The 21,766-nt window shown below is 38.9% G+C and overlaps 1 protein-coding gene across 1 annotated transcript in view; it reads left to right on the forward strand.

Moving 5' to 3' along the window:
• Window positions 1–21,766, forward strand: part of hspg2 (heparan sulfate proteoglycan 2) — a 331,901-nt gene that overhangs the window by 128,345 nt on the left and 181,790 nt on the right. The window contains exons 8-17 of the mRNA XM_061902940.1: window positions 5,646–5,771; window positions 5,876–6,073; window positions 6,133–6,252; window positions 10,141–10,272; window positions 10,484–10,628; window positions 12,521–12,678; window positions 12,745–12,882; window positions 12,953–13,116; window positions 16,331–16,510; window positions 16,589–16,785. Of these exons, the coding sequence (XP_061758924.1) occupies window positions 5,646–5,771; window positions 5,876–6,073; window positions 6,133–6,252; window positions 10,141–10,272; window positions 10,484–10,628; window positions 12,521–12,678; window positions 12,745–12,882; window positions 12,953–13,116; window positions 16,331–16,510; window positions 16,589–16,785 (1,558 nt within the window). The remainder of the gene's footprint in view (window positions 1–5,645; window positions 5,772–5,875; window positions 6,074–6,132; window positions 6,253–10,140; window positions 10,273–10,483; window positions 10,629–12,520; window positions 12,679–12,744; window positions 12,883–12,952; window positions 13,117–16,330; window positions 16,511–16,588; window positions 16,786–21,766) is intronic.

Below are 21,766 nucleotides of genomic sequence, written 5' to 3' on the forward strand. Positions count from 1 at the left end.
TTAGTTTCATAACAAAAACATAACATGATTCAACATTTTTATTTAAATTTTTTATTGTATTTTGTCCTTTTTTGTCTAATACATTATTTTTTATTTTTTTTAGTTTCGTAACAAAACAAAATGCAAGAAAAAATAAATATATTTTTACTCATGAGTCAACATTTTCATTTCATTTTATTCTATTTCAGTGTTGTGCATTAATTTTCTTTTTTTTATTTCATTTAAAAGAGAATACAGTAGAATAACTAAATATATTTTTACTCATGAGTCAACAGTTTTATCATATTTTATTCTGTTTGTGTTATATATTGTTTGTATTTCATAAAAATTGAAATGCAGTAAAAAACATTTTTTTAATGATTCCAAATTTTTATTTTATTTTCTATTTTATTTTGTTCTTTTTTGTTTTATATATAATATTTATTTTTTTACTCTCAAAACAAAATAAAATGCAATAAAAAATAAATATATTTTTATTCATGAGTCAACATTTTTATTATTTATTTTATAAAATATTTTAAAATTGTATTTATTATATATTATTATATTTTTTATAAAACAAAAAAAATAAAAATACAATAAAATAAAAAAAAATAGACTCAACTGTCATAAATGAAATAAAGTTGCCAACCGGCATAGCTCGGTTGGTAGAGTGGCCGTGCCAGCAACTTGAGGGTTGCAGGTTCGATTCCCTCTTCCGCCATCCTAGTCACTGGGCAAGACACTTTACCCATCTGCTCCCAGTGCCACCCACACTGGTTTAAATGTAACATAGATATTGGGTTTCACTATGTAAAGCGCTTTGAGTCATTAGAGAAAAGCGCTATATAAATATAATTCACTTCACAATACTCATTTAGAGAAGTTGGAGACATGTATCGTCAACTTTAAAGTTGGAAAAAAAAAATATATAGGTTTTATGTTGCGAGCGTTACATCAATGGCATGGATCCGGTAAGATCCTGCAAGGGTCTAACATGTCCTTCTGGTTCCTAGTTCGACCCCTGCCCTCAGTGAAGCCCCTAGCCGTGCCAGGTTTGTAGTGGCAAACTGTCACGTGGTCCCGTCAATGTTTTGCATGGAACGCCAATGAAAAGTAGCCTGGTACAGTCCGAAGAGAGGACTCTCGCATGGCATGACGTCTCTGACTATTATGGCATCTGTAAAGCTGACGCTGACATTATAAAAGGGAAGAAAAGGCGGATTAGGGATTTAACGATAAACGCTAAAAATTGTATCTCTGGTAAAAAAACAAACAAAAAAAAAAACTCCTGATGGACTTCCAAGACATTAGATGTCTCACCAGATTTTTTTTTTTAGATTTTTTTCCAGGACACTTAATACATTTCGTTGCGCCCTACAAAGTGTTCACACTGTAGGTATTGTGCCTTTTACACACCAGTTCCTTATGGAAATAAAATGATAAAATACATCAATAAATAGAATAAAACAATAAATATAGTACAAACCCCGTTTCCATATGAGTTGGGAATTTGTGTTAGATGTAAATATAAACGGAATACAATGATTTGCAAATCATTTTCAACCCATATTCAGTTGAATATGCTACAAAGACAACATATTTGATGTTCAATCTCATAAACATTTTTTGTTGTTGCAAATAATCATTAACTTTAGAATTTGATGCCAGCAACAGGTGACAAAGAAGTTGGGAAAGGGGGCAAGAAATACTGATTAAGTTGACAATTGCTCATCAAACACTTATTTGGAACATCCCAAAGGTGTGCAGGCTAATTGGGAACAGGTGGGTGCCATGATTGGGTATAAAAGCAGCTTCCATGAAATGCTAAGTAATTCACAAACAAGGATGGGGCGAAGGTACACCAATTTGTAAGCAAATTGTCGGACAGTTTTAGAACAACATTTCTCAACGAGCTATTGCAAGGAATTTAGGGATTTTACCATCTACGGTCCGTAAAATCGTCAAAAGGTTCAGAGAATCTGGAGAAATCACTGCACGTAAGCGATAATATTACGGACCTCTGATCTCTCAGGCGGTACTGCATCAAAAACCGACATTGGTGTATAAAGAATATCACCACATGGGCTCAGGAACACTTCATAAAACCACTGTCAGTAACTACAGTTGGTCGCTACATCTGTAAGTGCAAGTTAAAACTCCACTATGCAAAGCGAAAGCCATTTATCAACAACACCCAGGAACGCCGCCGGCTTTGCTGGGCCCGAGCTCATCTAAGATGGACTGATGCAAAGTGGAAAAGTGTTCTGTGGTCTGAGGAGTCCACATTTCAAATTATGTTTGGAAACTGTGGACATGGTGAACTCCGGAACAAAAAGGAAAATAAGCATCCGGATTGTTATAGGCGCAAAGTTGAACAGCCAGTATGTGTGATGGTATGGGGGTGTATTAGTGCCCAAGGCATGGGTAACTTACACATCTGTGAAGGCACCATTAATGCTGAAAGGTCCATACAGGTTTTGGAGCAACATATGTCGTCATCCAAGCAACGTTATCATGGACGGCCCTGCTTATTTCAGAAAAAAAATCCAAACCACGTGTTACAACAGCGTGGCTTCGTAGTAAAAGAGTGCAGGTACTTTCCTGGCCCGCCTGCAGTCCAGACTTGTCTCCCCTCGAAAATGTGTGGCGCATTATGAAGCGTAAAATACGTAAAATAAGCTGTACATCAAGCAAGAATGGGAAAGAATTCCACTTTCAAAGCTTCAACAATTAGTTTCCTCAGTTCCCAAACGTTTATTGAGTGTTGTTAAAAGAAAAGGTGATGTAACACAGTGGTGAACATGCCCTTTCCCAACTACTTTGGCACGTGTTGCAGCCATGAAATTCTAAGTTAATGATTATTTGCAAAAAAAATGTAAAATTTATGAGTTTGGACATCAAATATGTTGTTTTTGTAGTGCATTCAACTGAATATGGCTTGAAAAGGATTTGCAAATCATTGATTTCCGTTTATATTTACATCTAAAGTGCGTTCAATTCAGTTTAGATAATGTACATATATGTATGTATATTTATATATGACTTTCATTTGCAATGCACCTGTACTTCCAAGACATTAGATGGCGGTACTGTACTTGCTATCTAACCAGGAGGTAGATTTTCCAGGAAACTGAATGTGTCTCGTTGCGCCCTACAAAGTGTTCACACTGTAGGTATAGTGCAAACTGTACACCGGCCGCTTGATTGTAACATTCACCTTAGTTGTAGTTATTATCGCCAAATTGTGTTGAGATCGCCATGTAAAATCACTAATGCTAATCAGTAGCCCGTCGATGGAAAAATCAGTGTTAAATTAGCATCGAGCTATCGTGTTTCAGAAGGGCGGAGCCTTGCTTCTACCAGGCGTACTTGCTTCAGTGGCGTTGAAAAGTGCAACAATACTTAGGGAGTTTAGTCGGCTCTCAGTGCTGCTTGAGTGATTGTTTACGTTAGACGCTGTGTAGTCTTCAACCGGACGTGAGGTCACTTGCAACACCGTTTGGTTTTTACGTGACGCGATACCCGGTAGTACTGATGTAAAAAAGTATTGAATTTTGGTAACCAGCAATAGGAAAACAAGAGACAATAACGTCCTTCCCCATAACGAAAGAATATACCCCAATCAAAATTTATATAAACACCACCAATTGTGGACATGAATTGTGGTTTTTCCGATGCGTTCGAGGACCGCGGAACAGAGTAGAATAATTTGGTATATGACACTTAACTGTTAGTGTGCTAACATTAGCATGCCAGCACGCTAACAATAATAGGCTAACGATTTTTTTCAAATTTGACCATTTTTTCTCTAATTCATCAGCGATACACCTTGCGGGTCATATAACTTCGTATGTGAAACAAGCTGTTAGCATGTTAATGTTAGCATGCTAGCATGCTACCATTAAAGTGCAAACTTTTTAAGCTAATTTTGCAACCGTTTACCCTGCAGTCATTCAACCTGGTATGTGACACTTGTTACTCTGTTAGCATGCTAACATTAGCGTGCTAACTTTTTTAGCTAATTTTACACTTTCTACTCTAATTCCCCAGCCAGACACCTTATAGTCATACAACTTGGTATGTGATAGAAGCCAACTTTTAGCATGCTAACGTTAAGACGATAATAAGAACTAGAAAAGTCCCGCGGAAATTTTGATGGGCCTGTTATCTGTGCCCTGGACCTCTGGCCGCCGTACTGTGAAGATGGTCCCGAGTGTCCGAATCTGTCAGTTTTAGGTATAACTGTAGAAAATTAGCTACAGAGCTAGCCTAAAAAGTTAGCATTCGCACATGAAAATGCTAACATTTAGCAAATGTGCTAACAAAGGCATGCTAACAGTTAGTATGTCTCGTATGTCAATTAACGTGGCTGCAAGGTGTATGGCTTCGGAAACACGGAAAAAGTGTAAAATTAGATGAAAAAGTTACCATGGTTAAGTTACCCGGCTAGCATGCTATCATTTGCGAACTAAAAGTTAACAAGCGTCACATACCAAGTTATACGACGCTGGGGTAAACGGTAGCAAAACTAGCTGAAAAAGTTAACATGCTAATGTTAGCATGCTAGCAAGCTAGCGTCAGCATGATGATAGTTAGCTTGTGTCACATACCAAGCTATATGACTCTAAGGGGTACGGCTGGGTAATTAGACATTTAGCAAAAAAAAAGTTACCTAACATTTTACAAGTTTCACGTACCAAGTTACATGACTCTGGGGTAAACGGTTGCTAAAACTAGCTCAAAAAGTTAGCATGCTAATTTTAGCATGCTATCAGTTAGCATATGTCACATACCAAGTTATATGACCGAATGGCTGTCTAATTATAGAAAACAGCGTAAAGTTAGCGAAAAAGGTAGCAAGTTCATATTGCCGCGAGGATTTTCTAGTCATTTGTATTGTGGTAACATTAGCATGCTAAAAGTTAGCTTGTATCACATACCAAGTTGTATGACTCTAAGGTGTCTGGCTAGGGAATTAGAGTAGAAAGTGTAAAATTAGCTAAAAAAGTTAGCACGCAAATTTTAGCATGCTATCAGTTAGCATGTGTTGCATACCAAGTTATATGACCGTATGGCTGTGTAATTATAGAAAAAACGTAAAGTTAGCCAAAAAGGTAGCGAGTTCATATGGCTGCGAGAATTTTCTAGTCATTTTTATCGTGGTAACGTTAGCATGCTAAAAGTTAGCTTGTATCACATACCAAGTTGTATGACTATAAGGTGTCTGGCTAGGGAATTACAGTAGAAAGTGTAAAATCAGCTAAAAAAAAGTTAGCACGCAAATTTTAGCATGCTATCAGTTAGCATGTGTCTTATACCAAGTCATATGACCAAATGGCTGTCTAATTATAGAAAACAACGTAAAGTTAGCAAAAAAGGTAGAGAGTTCATATGAGTGTGCCAGCATGCTAACTTATGGGCTGCTTGCAAGCAGCATGTTAATGGGCCCCGGCATTGCAGCAGGCCCATAATAACATCCCTAATAGAGAAATATAAAGGTAGTCATACCCTTTACATAACCCCAAGAAGTTTTGTAAAAGTTCCTTGCGCATGCCAAAGTACAAATGGTGCCGTACCTGCTCCCGTGTTTGTGTGTCGGTGTGACGCCGGGTGTTGTTGTTGTCTTGCATGTCAACTCGTCCTTTGTCCCGCATCCTCCCTAGTCACCCCCGCCATCGTGCCCTGCATGCCGGATGAGCACAGGTGTGGCGACGGGACTTGCATCCTGTTGGAATACCTGTGTGACAACCGAGCGGATTGTCGCGATATGAGCGACGAGAACGATTGCGGTGAGTCGCTTGTAGCACCGGCCGCCCCCAGGCATGAAGAGACACTTATTGCCCCCGCTGCGCCGTCGTCACGGTTGCGGAGTTTAACCAGGGATCTGTTGCAGATATGATCGGGCCCGTTTTCCCGACCGCGCCCACCCGCGCCACCGCCAGCACCGCCGCCAAACCTCCGCAGCCTCCCGTGGTCCCGGGACTGTGCAGGGCGGACCAGGCCAAGTGCCAGAGCGGGGAATGCATCCCCAGGGACTACATCTGTGACAGTGAGAGGGACTGCTCGGACGGGAGCGACGAGTTGCGATGCGGTGAGTCCGCACGTGGGTTCGTACGCGCACACCCGAGCGCTCACTCCTCGTCTTTTCAGGAACTCCGTCGCCATGTGAGCCCAACGAGTTCAAGTGTAAGAACGGTCGCTGCGCCCTCAAGCTCTGGCGGTGTGACGGCGACAACGACTGCGAGGACAACTCCGACGAGCTCGACTGCCGTGAGTCAACTGCATTGTACTACACCAGGACTAGTTGACTATATTGTTCTAGACCAGGGCTAGCCTACTAAATTTTACCAGACCAGGGCTAGCCTACATTGCCCGAGACCAGGACTAGTCAAGTACGTAGTTCTAGACCAGGAGTAGTTACGTACATTGTTCTAGACCAGGGCTATTCAACTACATTGTACTAGACCAAGAATTGCCTACATTGTCTAGACCAGTACTAGTCAAGTACATTGTTCTAGACCAGGGCTATTCAACAACATTGTACTAGACCAGGGCTGACCTACTTTGCTCTAGGTCAGGCTTGTCAAGTACGTTGTTCCAGACCAGGGCTATTCAACAACATTGTACTAGACCAGGGCTGACCTACTTTGCTCTAGGTCAGGCTTGTCAAGTACATTGTTCCAGACCAGGGTTAGTCAAGTACATTGTTTTAGACCAGTGCTAGTCGACTACATTGTTCTAGACCAGGGATATTCAACTACATTGTACTAGACCAAGGCTAGCCTACAGTGTTCTACCCCAGTACTAGTCTAGTCAAGTACATTGTCCTAGACCAGGGCTAGTCAAGTACATTGTTTTAGACCAGCACTAGTCAAGTACATTGTTGTAGACCAAGGATAGTCAAGTAAATTGTTTTAAACCAGTGCTTGCCGACTACATTGTTTTAGACCAGTACTAGTCAAGTACATTGTTTTAGACCAGTGCTAGTCAAGTACATTGTCCTAGACCAGGGCTAGTCAAGTACATTGATATAGACCAGGGCTAGTCAGGCCTAATCAAGTACATTGTTTTAGACCAGCAGTAGTCAAGTACATTGTCCTAGACCAGGGCTAGTCAAGTACATTGTTTCAGACCATTGCTAGTCGACTACATTGTCCTAGCCCAGTACTAGTCAAGTACCTTGTTCTAGACCAGGGCTAGTCAAGTACATTGTTTTAGACCAGCACTAGTAGGGTACATTGTTGTAGACCAAGGATAATCAAGTAAATTGTTTTAGACCAGTGCTAGCCGACTACATTGTTTTAGACCAGTACTAGTCAAGTACATTGTTTTAGACCAGTGCTAGTCAAGTACATTGTCCTAGACCAGGGCTAGTCAAGTACATTGATATAGACCAGGGCTAATCAAGTACATTGTTTTAGACCAGCAGTAGTCAAGTACATTGTCCTAGACCAGGGCTAGTCAAGTACATTGTTTCAGACCATTGCTAGTCGACTACATTGTTCTAGCCCAGTACTAGTCAAGTACATTGTGCTAGACCAGGGCTAGTCAAGTACATTGTTCTAGACCAGCACTAGTCAAGTACATTGTACTAGACCAGGGCTAGTCAAGTACATTGTTTTATACCAGTGCTAGTCGAGTACATTGTCCTAGACCAGTACTAGTCAACTCCATTGTCCTGGACCAGGGCTAGTCAAGTACATTGATCTAGACCAGCACTAGTCAAGCAAATTGGTAGATTCCAAAACTAGTCAAGTACATTGTACTAGACCAGCACTAGTCAAGCAAATTGTTAGATTCCATGACTAGTCAAGTACATTGTACTAGACCAGCACTTGTCAAGTACATTAGACAGGACTAGTCAAGTACATTGTTTTAGACCAGGGCTAGTCGACTACATTGTCTTAGACCAGTACTAATCAAGTACATTGTCTGGACCAGTACTATTCAAGTAAATTGTTTTAGACCAGTGCTAGTCGACTACATTGTCTTAGACCAGCAATAGTCAAGTACATTGTTACATACCAGACTAGTCAAGTACATTGTACTAGACCAGTACTAGTCATCTTGTCTGTATCTTGTCTTTACAGTCTATTCAATTGAATTTACTGTATTTCCTTTAATTGCCGCTGGGCATATAGTATCCGCCTGCCTTGATTTACTGCCGGGTCAGAAGAATTAGCGCATGCTTAGTATTACCGCCGGGTCAAACTCGTGACGTCACGAGTGACACTTCCCCTGTCATCATTTTCAAAATGGGGGAGGCTGATTTCAATACCGGTAATTTGAAATCGCATAAAGGGAAGAAGATTAAGAGCTATTCAGTAGGATTTAAAGTCCAAGCTTACATCACACTCAATTTTTTACCGCATGCCTTTGGTAAGCGCAGGAGTGAAAAGAGGTTTTAAATCAGGGGTCTCAAACACGCGGCCCGCCGGCCAATTGCGGCCCGTGAGACATTATTTTGCGGCCCACACCTTAATATGAAAATTTAATGTTGGTGCGGCCTGCGAGTTTATATGAATGGTGCTTTACAGAGTCATACTTGTATAACCTCGATTTTTTTCGGGAGACCACCAACTTACAGTGCCCCTCCAAGGGTAATCATTCGCCCGAATCTCACCCAATTAACAATATTAAGGGGGCACCGTGGAGGCACTGCCTTTAGAGTCCTCTGCAGCCCAGCCACTTGTTGTAATTTGGCTTCTGTAATCGCGGTGAGGGACTGCAAGACATACTTGATCAACAGCCACACAGGTCCCACTGAGGGTGGCCGTATAAACAACTTTACCACTGTTACAAATATGTGCCACACTGTGAACCCACACCAAACAAGATTGACAAACGCATTTTGCGAAAACATCTGCACGGTAACACAACATAAACACAACAGAACAAATACCCAGAATCCCATGCAGCCCTAACGCTTCCGGGCTACATTATACACCCCCGCAACCCCCAACCCCGCCCCCTATTGTAGCCCGGAAGAGTTAGGGCTGCATTGGATTCTGGGTATATGTTCTGTTGTGTTTATGTTGTGTTACGGTGCGGATGTTCTCCCTAAAATGTGTTTATCATTCTTGTTTGGTGTGAGTTCACAGTGTGGCAAATATTTTTAACAGTGTTAAAAGTTGTGTATACAGACACCCTCAGTGTGACCTGTATGGCTGTTGACCAAGTATGTCTTGCAGCCACTCCCGCAGTTCTGCAGAGGCCTCATACAATATATGACTGGGTTGGCACAATGTTTGTATGGTGGAAAAGCCGACGAGGCGGCAGGTTGTAGAGGACGCTAAAAGCAGTGTCATTACGGCACGCCCTTAATATTGTTGGCCGGGTGAAAACTGGGAGAATGATTGCCCCAGAAGATTGTCGGGAGGGGCACTGATATTCGGTTGTTTCCCGGAAAGATCGCGAGAGTTGGCAAGTATGTTGCTAGGGTGGGAAAGCCATTCAAAGAAGGTGAATTCCTTAAAAAGGGCATGTTTGATTTTTTTTAAGAAATCTTTTCTTGTGGCACAACATCACCCAGTTTCTGCATCCAGTGGCCCCCTACATTATACACCCCCGCATCCCCCAACCCCCGCCCCCTATTGTAGCCCGGAAGAGTTAGGGCTGCATTGGATTCTGGGTATTTGTTCTGTTGTGTTTATGTTGTGTTACGGTGCAGATGTTCTCCCAAAATGTGTTTGTTATTCTTGTAGAGGACGCTAAAAGCAGTGTCAACCTCACCAAGTTTCTGCATCTAGTGGCCCCCAGGTAAATTGAGTTTGAGACCCCTCTTTTAAATTAATTAGCGCCCCGGCAGCAATTCAAGGAAATACGGTAGGTTGAAAATAATTTGCTAATCATTGCATTCTGTTTTTATTTACCATTTGCAAAATGTGCCAACTTCAGTGGTTTTGGGTTTTGCCCATCCCCAGATACAATGTGTTGGTTGGAGTCTCGTCAAAATGAATTTTAATTCATTTCAATGGGCGACGATGGTTTTCAATCCACGTCATTCAAGTTGTTCAAAGAACCAATCGAACTGGTACCGCTGTACTTCTTGCAGCCCGATTCTGTCGGGTCCCAGTTTTCCAAGACTGCCGAACTTCAGCGAGTTACTCCAAAGCTTGGAGAGCCATCGAACTGATTAGTATGCTCTCCAACTTGCAGCCACCAAAGGTCCCGACGACAGATGTGCTCCAGAGCAGTTCGAGTGCCTGAGCGACCGCACTTGCATCCCGGCCAGTTACCAATGTGACGAAGAACCCGACTGCCCCGACCGCTCCGATGAGTATGGCTGCAGTAAGTCCGCGCCCGGAATCTTTCTCCATTTAGCCCTCTCTCGCTTTGCTGCCTTTGCACGCCGTGACTAATTCCCTCTTCACACTTGGCTCGGCTTCTGGTCAGACATCCTCTCCATGGAAATGTCCGAGCACTTATTAACCTGAGCTTTTGTGTACATTAACTTTGGAGCTTAAGGAATTTTTTTTTTAACCATTACCACTTTTTACAGCCCCGCCCTCGGTGACAAGCCCGCCAGAAGAATCCGTTCAAGCCGCCCGGGGGGCGACTGTCACGTTCACCTGTCGGGCTGTCGGCGTGCCGACACCCATCATCACCTGGAGACTCAACTGGGGGCACATCCCAATCAGCGGCAGGTGCGTTTGTAGGACTGTCATATGAGCCCCAACCACTACATTTTAGAATTGTTTTCCATGTATAAGTTGCACCCGACTATAAGCCGCAGTTGTGAAATGAGTTATTTACACAGAAACATTACATACATTTTTATCTACATACCTTAATTGTTTCCAAACGGTGTCTGTAACAAGGCAGTAAAACGGCTGATCAAACAAAACAGAAGTCATCGTCATGGACCCGCTATCTGCGCAAGCAAGCTCTCCAATCAGCTAAACAAACTCAATAACTCCACGGTGACGTTTTGGTGAATTCACTGAGGAATTTGTGAATAATACTAACACACACATTCGTAAACGTGTTAGCATATTAGCTAATGCTAATGATGCTAGCTTGAGTGCATTACGACAGCACGTACAAATACTCATGAAAACACTCCTACAGACATCACACATCCGACAGTTTAGCACATATATATATATGTATATTTATATATATATATATATATATATATATATATGTGTGTATATATATATGTCTATATGTATATATAGACATATATATGTGTTTATATGTATATATATATATGTCTATATGTATATATAGACATATATATGTTTATATGTATATATACATATATATATATATATATATATATATATACCTGTATGTGTGTATATATATATATGTATATATACTGTGTATATATATGTGTGTATATATATGTATGTGTATACATATATATATATGTGTGTATATATATATGCATGTGTATATATATATGTGTATATATATATATATATATATATGTGAATATATATATATATATATATATATATATATATAAAGTGATTTCTTTCTAGGCGCACTGCAGGACTGCTTGTAAAACGCGCGTAAAAAGTGGTACTGCATGTTTGAAAACTCAGCAAAAAAAAAGCCAAAAGTAGGAGCATGATATCATGGATGTGCAGTAAATGAGTGTCTCCATATATATATATATATATATATATATATATATATATATATATATATATATATATATATATATATATGTGTTGGCCCTGCGATGAAGTGGCGACTTGTCCAGGGTGTACTTGTACCTTCCGCCCGAATGCAGCTAAGATAGGCTCCTGCACCCACCGCGACCCCAAAAGGGACAAGCGGTAGAAAATGGATGCATGGTGTTGCGTTTGACCAGTTCTTCCCCCCGGGGAATTTAAACGACTGGTCTCTCCCAAGTCCTTTCGATGTCACATAAGCTGGTTATAAACGAATCCCAGGCAGAGTCGCTCATTTTGATATTTTATTACCAAAGCTTTGGGAGACCAATCTAGATATAACAACCTTTCAATCGCATTGCCCAAATTGATCTGCCTCTACTACGGAAGTTTTCCCCTCTTACTCCCTCTCACCCACCCCCCTTCTTCTCCTCTCCCCCTCCTCCTAGTCTGGGACAGTTGAGATAAAAAGAGTTTTATGACTTCTAGCTACATTCTAACTTTCAAGGCCTATGCGTGGCCCATACTTAGCTATTCTAAAATATGTCTAGTATTTAAAAAGATATCTATCTCCATCAATGGATGGATGGAATTTTTTTTTTTTTAATGTTACATTATTACAGTAGCTCCCACTTACTCCCCTCTGTTGCAAGTTGTGTTGATTCTATGTAACTTGTTGATGTGTGCTATGGCTATGAGGTTTTTCCCCCTTGGCCTCAGTCGGGACCCCCTCCTTAGAGTCCAGCCTTTGACTGGATATTTTTTTTACTCTCTTAATACCACGGGACTGAATCAATGATGATGGACTCTCACCCAAACTTATTTCGATTGTCCAGAAAGGCGTTTCAATATTTGGGGGATACATCAAACATAAATATGTTCGATATCAATCTGTTCTATCTGTATTGCACCAGAATCTCTATGACCAACGAGAATGGCCGCGGCACCCTCACCATACGCGACGTGAAGGAGGCGGACCAGGGGGCCTACACCTGCGAGGCCATCAACGCCAAAGGTTTAGTGTTCGGCATTCCCGACGGAGTCCTGACCCTCACCTCCAATCCCGACTCAGGTAGACTTCAGCAGACACTTTTCTTCCTGCGCCAGTGGAAGTAAGACCGTGAGTTGTCCCAACAAGACTGCCCGGGTGGTCACTTCACCGTGGAGGGCCGTTGCGTTTCCTGCTTCTGCGCCGGAATCACCAAGAACTGCAAGAGCACCGGGCGCTACCGCAACCAGATCAGTCTGCGCTTCACCCAAGAGGACGACTTCAAAGGTAGGGCTTCAGTCGTCACATCCCGCCTGTAAAGATGGTGCACCGATGTTGTCTGTCCTGCACCCGGCAGGAGTGAACGTCAGCTACCCGTCCAGGCCGGGCACGCCTCCTCTGTCCTCCACGCAGCTGCTCATCAACCCTGAGATGGAGGAGTTCCAGCTGGTGGATTTGTCTCGTCGGTTTCTCAACCTGGATTCTTTCTGGACCTTGCCTCGCCAGTTTCTCGGCAACAAGGTGTAACTTCGGCAAAATTGCCTTTTTGTTTGACATACAGGCATCCCGGCAGGCGCAAGACATTGAAACAACGTTGAGAAATTGTCGAATCAGGGCCTGACGTTGAGCAAATCAAACTTAACGTTAAAACAACATACTTTCTGACAACGTTTGATCAATGTTGGGTTCTGGGAACATTGAAATTTGGTCATTTCCCAACCAATATTCTACAACACAAATACAACATTGAAACAACATGCTTTTTGACAATGTTTATTCAATGTCAGGTTGTAATGTTGATTTGACCATTGAAATTTGGTTATTTTCCAACCAATATTCTACAACACAAATACAACGTTGAAACAACATGCTTTTTGACAACATTTATTCAATATTGGGTTCTGGGACCATTGAAATTTAGTAGTTTAGTAGTTTAGTAGTAGTTATACAACACAAATACAATGTTGAAACAACATGCTTTTTGACAACGTTTCTTCAGTGTTGTGTTCTGGGAACATTGAAATTTGGATATTTTTCCCAACCAATATTCTATAACATAAATACAATGTTGAAACAACATGCTTTTTGACAATCAATGTTGGGGTCTGACGTTGATTTGACCATTGGAATTTTGTCATTTCCCAACCAATATTCTACAATACAAATACAACGTTGAAACATGCTTTTTGACAACGTTTATTCAATGTTGGGTTTTGGAAACATTGAAATGTTGTCATTTCCCAACCAATATTCTACAACACAATGACAACGTTGAAACAATATGCTTATTGACAACATTTCTTCAATGTTGTGTTCTGGGAACATTGAAATTTGGTCATTTCCCAACCAATATTCTACAACACAATGACAACTTTGAAACAACATGCTTTTTGACATTTTTTATTCAATGTCGAATTCTGGGAACATTGAAATTTGGTCATTTCCCAACCAATATTAAACAACACAAAGACAACGTGGAAACATTATGCTTCTTGACAACGTTTAATCAATGTCCGGTTGTGATGTTGATTTGACCATTGAAATTTGGTTATTTTCCAAACAATATTCTTCAACATAACTAAAATGTTGAAACAACATGCTTTTTGACAACGTTCAATCAATGTTGGGTTCTGACATAGATTTGACCATTGAATTTTGGTCATTTCCCAACCAATATTCTACAATACAAATATGACGTTGAAACAACATACTTTTTGACAACTTTTATTCAATGTTGGGTTCTAGGACCATTGAAATTTACTAGTTTCCCAACCAATATTCTACAACACAAATACATTGTTGAAACAACATACTTTCTGACAACTTTCATTCAATGTTGGGTTCTGGGACCATTGAAATTTAGTAGTTTGCCAACCAATTTTATACAACACAAATACAATGTTGAAACAACAGGCTTTTTGACGGCGTTTATTCAATGTTTAGTTAAGGGAACATTGAAAAATGATAATTTCCCAACAAATATTCTACAACACAAATACAGCGTTGAGACGTCATGCTTTTTCACAACGTTTATTCAATGTTGGGTTCTGCGACCATTCTAATCTGGTCATTTCCCAACCAATATTCTACAACACAATGACAACGTTGAAACAATATGCTTATTGACAACATTTCTTCAATGTTGTGTTCTGGGAACATTAAAATTAGGTAATTTACCAACCAATATTCTACAACACAATGACTACGTTGAAATAACATGCTTTTTGACAACGTTTAATCAATATCGGAGTCTGACGTTGATTTGACCGTTGGAATATTGTCATTTCCCTACCAATATTCTACAATACAAATACTACGTTGAAACAACATGCCTCTTGACAACGTTTAATCAATGTTAGGTTCTGACATTGATTTGACCGTTGAAATTTGGTCATTTCCCAACCAATATTGTGCAACACAAAGACAACGTTAAAACAACATGCTTTTTGACAGCGTTTCTTCAGTGTTGTGTTCTGGGAACATTGAAATTTGGTCGTTTCCCAAACAATATTCTACAACACAAATACAACCTTGAAAAAACATGCTTTTTGACAATGTTCAATCAATGTTGGGGTCTGACGTTGATTTGAATATTGGAATTTTGTCATTTCCCAACCTATATTCTACAATACGAATACAACGTTGAAACATGCTTTTTGACAACGTTTCTTCAACGTTGTGTTCTGGGAACATTGAAATTTTGTCATTTCCCAACCAATATTCTACAACACAATGACAACGTTGAAACAACATGCTTTTTGACAACGTTTATTCAATGTTGGGTTCTGGAAACATTGAAATTTTGTCATTTCCCAACCAATATTCTACAACACAATGACAATGTTGAAACAATATGCTTATTGACAACATTTCTTCAAAGTTGTGTTCTGGGAATATTGAAATTTGGTCATTTACCCACCAAAATTCTACAACACAATGACTACGTTGAAACAACATGCTTTTTGACAACGTTTCTTCAATGTTGTGTTCTGGGATCATTGAAATTTGGTCATTTCCCAACCAATATCTTACAACACAATGACAACGTTGAAACAACATGCTTTTTGACAATGTTTCTTCAATGTTGTGATCTGGGAACATTGAAATTTGGTCGTTTCCCAACCAAAATTCTACAACACTATGACTACGTTGAAACAACATGCTTTTTGACAACGTTTCTTCATTGTTGTGTTCTGGGAACATTGAAATTTGGTCATTTCCCAACCAATATTCTTCAACATAACTAAAACGTTGGAACAACATGCTTTTTAACAATGTTCAATCAGTGTTGGGTTCTGACGTGGATTTGACCATTTGGTCATTTCACACCCAATATTCTACAATACAAATACAACGTTGAAACATACTTTTTGACAACGTTTAATCAATGTTGGGGTCTGACGTTGATTTGACCATTGGAATTTGGGCAGTTCCCAACCAATATTCCCATTGAAAATGACTGGGACATTTTTCAACCTATTCAAACCAATCCAACATCAACACATTCCACTCATCCTGGACATTCAAGTTGACACTTTCCCAAGTTCCAAACCAAATTCCGGTATTTCCTGGAAATTCAAACTCTTGAAAATTCTAACTAGTCTTACATTCATACTACACTTTGTCAGCCTTTCAGTTCAACATTCACACATCATCTAGTTGTGGTCCATGAAATTGTGTTTTGGGAGAACTGCAGGAACATTGACAGTTGAAATAAACATCCGTCTGTTTTCAGATCGACTCCTACGGAGGATCCTTGAAGTACAAGGTGCGCTACATTTTGGCCCGCGGACTGTCGGAGCCCGTGGACAAGCCGGACGTCATCCTGGTGGGAAACGGCCGCAGGCTGATATACCGCCGGGGCCGCCCCAGTCCTGCGGGCGTGGTCAACCAGAGAGAGATCCAGTTCACGGAAGTACGTGCCGGTCACCACATGTGTGCGCTCAGGAGAAGTTCAGGTTTGGTAACTTGAACCTGGTTTGATTCCCAAAAGGATCACTGGCAGCACTCCAGCGGCCAGCAGGTGAGCCGCGAGGACCTGATGCTGACCCTGGCAGACCTGGACAGCATCAGCATCCGCACCATCTACGACAACCACATGGTCAGCGTGGCGCTCAGCGACGTCGTCATGGATACCACCACCGTGGAGTTCAGCACCCGAGGCCACGCCAAGGATGTCGAGGAGTGCAGGTGAGGAACTTTGCAGGATGTGGTTCTGGATTGGATTTGCTTTTGTTATATTTTATACGTTAAAAATGAGAAAAAAAACTGTCATTCCACATATTCTGGTCTCAAAGTGAGAGCAATACGTACATTTTTATTGACTAAATGTGTGAATTAGAAAAATGGGCCATTCTTTTCAATTAAAACTTCTTGGAAATTTGGGAAAAGTCGGAATTTTTTTGGAAAATCATTAATTGCATTAAGGTCCTGGATGCATGAATTGGTTGGTGTTGGAATCGTTTAAAATCGGTCAAGAAATGTTGATGTAGTAACAAGTTTTTTAAATTGAGAATTGGGATTACGGAATTTCCGGAAAACAGGGAAGTTTTCAAGTTCTTTAACCAACTTGTTTTTTTGTCCTGAACAAGAGATATTTTTTGATAGTGAAAGGGTTGAAATGGGATGAAAAATGTGAAAGGATTCATCGCACTAAAAAAAGGTTGGAAATAAGGTTAGAAAAAAACAGGAATTCCTGGAATTTTGTTGAACGTGGAAAAATAGTTGTTGGAATTTCCAGAATGAGTTGAATTCGTTGGAGGTGTACTGGTTTGAATCGGTCGAAAAATTTGGGAATTGTGGAAGTTTGAAAAATGGAAAATTCATTTTGAATGGGAATTTCAGGAAAATTTGGGAATTCAGGGAAAAGCGGCATTTATTTTATGAAAATGCTAAACTTTTTAATGTGAATGAGTTGAAATGGTTGGTGTTGGAAATTGTTCCAATTAGTGCAGAAATGTTAAAGTAGTATCATTTTTAATTGAGAAATGGTATTAAGGAATTCCTGGAATTTTTCATGGGAATTCTAGGAAATCCGGGAATATTTTTGAATTATTGAAAGAGAGTTGAAACGGTTTGAATCGGATAAAAAAAAAATGGGGGAGTGGAGGAACTTTGAAAAATGTCCCATTGTTTTCAATGAGAATTTCCTGAAAATTTGGGGAATTCCGGGAAAAGCGGGAATTTTTTGGAAAATGCTAAACATTTTTAATGTTGTGAATGAGTGGATGTTGGAAATGATTAAAATCGGTTGAGAAATGTTGAAGTAGTGACATTTTTAATTAAGAAATGGTATTTTGGAATTCCTGGAATTTTTCATGGGAATTCTAGAAAATCCGGGATTTTGTTTTAATTATTGAGAGAGAGCACATAGTCCCTGAGCAGGGTGTATATTTGGAAGTTAGGACGGTTTGAATCGGATTAAAAATGGGGAGTTGTGGAACTTTGAAAAGTGTCCCACTCTTTTCAATGAGAATTTCATGAAAATTTGGGAATTCTGGAAAAAATGGTATAAAAAAAAAAAAAAGAAAAACATTTTTAATGTTGTGAATGATTTGAAATAATGGATGTTGGGAATTTTTCAAATCGGTCGAGAAATGTTAAAGTAGTAACATTTTTACTTGAGAAATGCTATTATAGAATTCCTGGAAATTTTCATGCGAATTCTAGGGAATCCGCAATTTTTTTTCTTAATTATTGAAAGAGAGCACATAAATCCCGAACACGCTGAATATTTTGAAGTTGAAACCGTTTGAATCGGATACAAAAAATGGAGGAGTGGTGGAACTTTGAAAAATGTCCCATTGTTTTCAATGAGAATTTCCTGAAAATTTGGGAATTCCAGGAAAAGCGGGAATTTTTTTGATAATGCTAAACATGTTTATGTTGTGAATGAGTGGATGTTGGAAATGTTTAAAATCGGTCAAGAAATGTTGAAGTAGTAACGTTTTTAATTGAGAAATGGTATTATGTAATTCCTGGAATCTTTTAATGGGAATTTAGGAAATCTGGGATTTTTTTTTAAATTATTAAAATAGAGCATATAATTCCTGAACAGGCTGAATATTTTGAAGTTACAACGGTTTGAATCGGATAAAAAAAAATGGGGGAGTTGTGGAACTTTAAAAAATGTCCCATTCTTTTCAACGGGAATTTCCTGAATATTTGTAAATTCTGGGAAAAGCGGGAATTTTTTGAAAAATGCTTAACATTTTTAATGTTGTGAATGAGTGGATGTTGGAAATGTTTCAAATCGGTGGAGAAATGTGGAAGTAGTAACATTTTTAATGGAGAAATTATATCTTGGAATTCCTGGAATTTTCATGGGAATACTAGGAAATACGGATTTTTTTTTCTTAATTATTGAAGGAGAGCACATAATTCCTGAACAAGCTGAATATTTTGAAGTTGGAACAATTGAATCGGATAAAAAAAAGGGGGAGTTTTGGAGCTTTGATAAATGTCCCATTCTTTTCAATGGGAATTTCATGAAAATTTGGGAATTCCGGAAAAAGCGGGATTTTTAATGAAAATGCTAAACATTTTTAATGTTGTGAATGAGTTGAAATGGTTGATGTTAAAATGTTTCAAATCAGTCTAGAAACGTTGAGGTAGTAACATTTTTAATTGACAAATGGTATTACGGAATTCCTGGAATTTTTCATGGGAATTCTAGGAAATCTGGGAATTTTTTTGAATTATTGAAAGAGAGCACATAATTCCTGAACAGGCTGAATATTTTGAAGTTGAAATGGTTTGAATCGAATAAAAAAATGGAGGATTGTGGAACTTTGAAAAAGGTCCCATTCTAGAGGGGGGGGGGTTGCCCACATCTGAGGTCCTCTCCAAGGTTTCTCATAGTCAGCATTGTCACTGGCGTCCCACTGAATGTGAATTCTCCCTGCCCACTGGGTGTGAGTTTTCCTTGCCCTTTTGTGGGTTCTTCCGAGGATGTTGTAGTCGTAATGATTTGTGCAGTCCTTTGAGACATTTGTGATTTGGGGCTATATAAATAAACATTGATTGATTGATTGATTGATTTCAATGGAAATTTCGTAAACATTTGGGAATTCCGGGAAAAGCGGGCATGTTTTTGAAAATGATGAACATTTTTAATGTTGTGAATGAGTGGATGTTGGAAATGTTTCAAATCGGTTGAGAAATGTTAAAGTAGTGACATTTTTAATTGAAAAATGGTATTACAGGATTCCTGGAATTTTTCATTGGAACTCTTGGAAATCCGGGATTTTTTTTATTTTTATTAATGAAAGCGAGCACATAATTTTTGAACAGGTTAATTATTTAATAGTTGAAACGGTTTGAATTGGATAAAAAAATGGGGGAGTTGTGGAACTTTGAAAAATGTCCCATTCTTTTCAATGGGAATTTCATGAACATTTGGGAATTCCGGAAAAAGCGCTATTTAAAAAAAAAAAAGAAGCTTAACATTTTTAATGTTGTGAATGAGTTGAAATGGTTGATGTCGAAAATTGTTCAAAATGGGTCGAGAAATGTGGAAGTTAAATCATTTTTAATTGGGAAATTGTATTACGGAATTCCTGGAATTTTTCATGGGAATTACAGGAAATCCAGGAATATTTTTGAAACATTAAAAGAGCCTACATAATTCCTGAACAGGCTGAATATTTTGAAGTTGGAACGGTTTGAATCGGACAATAAAATGGGGGAGTTGTGGAACGTTCCCATTCTTCTTGATGGGAATTTCCTGAAAATTTGGGAATTCCGGGAAGAGTGGAATTTTTTTATGAAAATGCTAAACATTTTTAATGTTGTGAATGAGTTGAAATAGTTGATGTCGGGAATTTTTGAAATCGGTCGAGAAATGTTAAAGTAGTAATAATTTTATTTGAGAAATGGTATTATGGAATTCCTGGAATTTTTCATGGGAATTCTAGGCAATCCGGGATTTTTTTTCTTAATTATTGAAAGAGAGCACATAAATCCTGAACAGGCTGAATATTTTGAAGTTGGAACAATTGAATCGGATAAAAAAAAATGGGGGAGTTGTGGAACTTTGAAAAATGTTCCATTCTTTTCAATGGGAATTTCATAAAAGATTGGGAATTCCGGAAAAAGCGTGATGTTTAATGAAAATGCTAAACATTTTTAATGTTGTGAATGAGTGGATGTTGGAAATGTTTAAAATCGGTCGAGAAATGTTGAAGTAGTAACATTTTTAATGGAGAAATTATATTTTGGAATTCTTGGAATTTTTCATGGGAATACTAGGAAATCCGGAATTTTTTTTCTTAATTATTGAAGGAGAGCACATAATTCCTGAACAAGCTGAATATTTTGAAGTTGGAACAATTGAATCGGATAAAAAAAAAGGGAGAGTTGTGGAGCTTTGATAAATGTCCCATTCTTTTCAATGGGAATTTCATGAAAATTTGGGAATTACGGAAAAAGCGGGATTTTTAATGAAAATGCTAAACATTTTTAATGTTGTGAATGAGTTGAAATGGTTGATGTTAGAAATGTTTCAAATCAGTCCAGAAACGTTGAGGTAGTAACATTTTTAATTGACAAATGGTATTAAGGAATTCCTGGAATTTTTCATTGGAATTCTAGGAAATCTGGGAATTTTTTTGAACTATTGAAAGAGAGCACATAATTCCTGAACAGGCTGAATATTTTGAAGTTGAAATGGTTTGAATCGGATAAAAAAATGGAGGATTGTGGAACTTTGAAAAAGGTCCCATTCTTTTCAATGGAAATTTCGTAAACATTTGGGAATTCCGGGAAAAGCGGGCATGTTTTTGAAAATGATGAACATTTTTAATGTTGTGAATGAGTGGATGTTGGAAATGTTTCAAATCGGTTGAGAAATGTTAAAGTAGTGACATTTTTAATTGAGAAATTGTATTACGGAATTCCTGGAATTTTTCATGGGAATTGTAGGAAATCCGGGATTTTTTTGGAGTTATTGAAAGAGAGCACATAATTCCTGAACAGGCTGAATATTTTCAAGTATGAACGGTTTGAATCGGATAAAAAAAATGGGGGAGTTGTGGAACTTTGAAAAATGTCCCATTCTTTTCAATGGAAATTTCATGAAAATGTGGGAATTCCGGAAAAAGCGGTATTTAAGAAAAAAAGAAGCTTAACATTTTTAATGTTGTGAATGAGTTGAAATGGTTGATGTCGAAAA

Source organism: Nerophis ophidion, linkage group LG06 (genome assembly GCF_033978795.1).
Source record: "Nerophis ophidion isolate RoL-2023_Sa linkage group LG06, RoL_Noph_v1.0, whole genome shotgun sequence".
Taxonomy (NCBI): domain Eukaryota; kingdom Metazoa; phylum Chordata; class Actinopteri; order Syngnathiformes; family Syngnathidae; genus Nerophis; species Nerophis ophidion.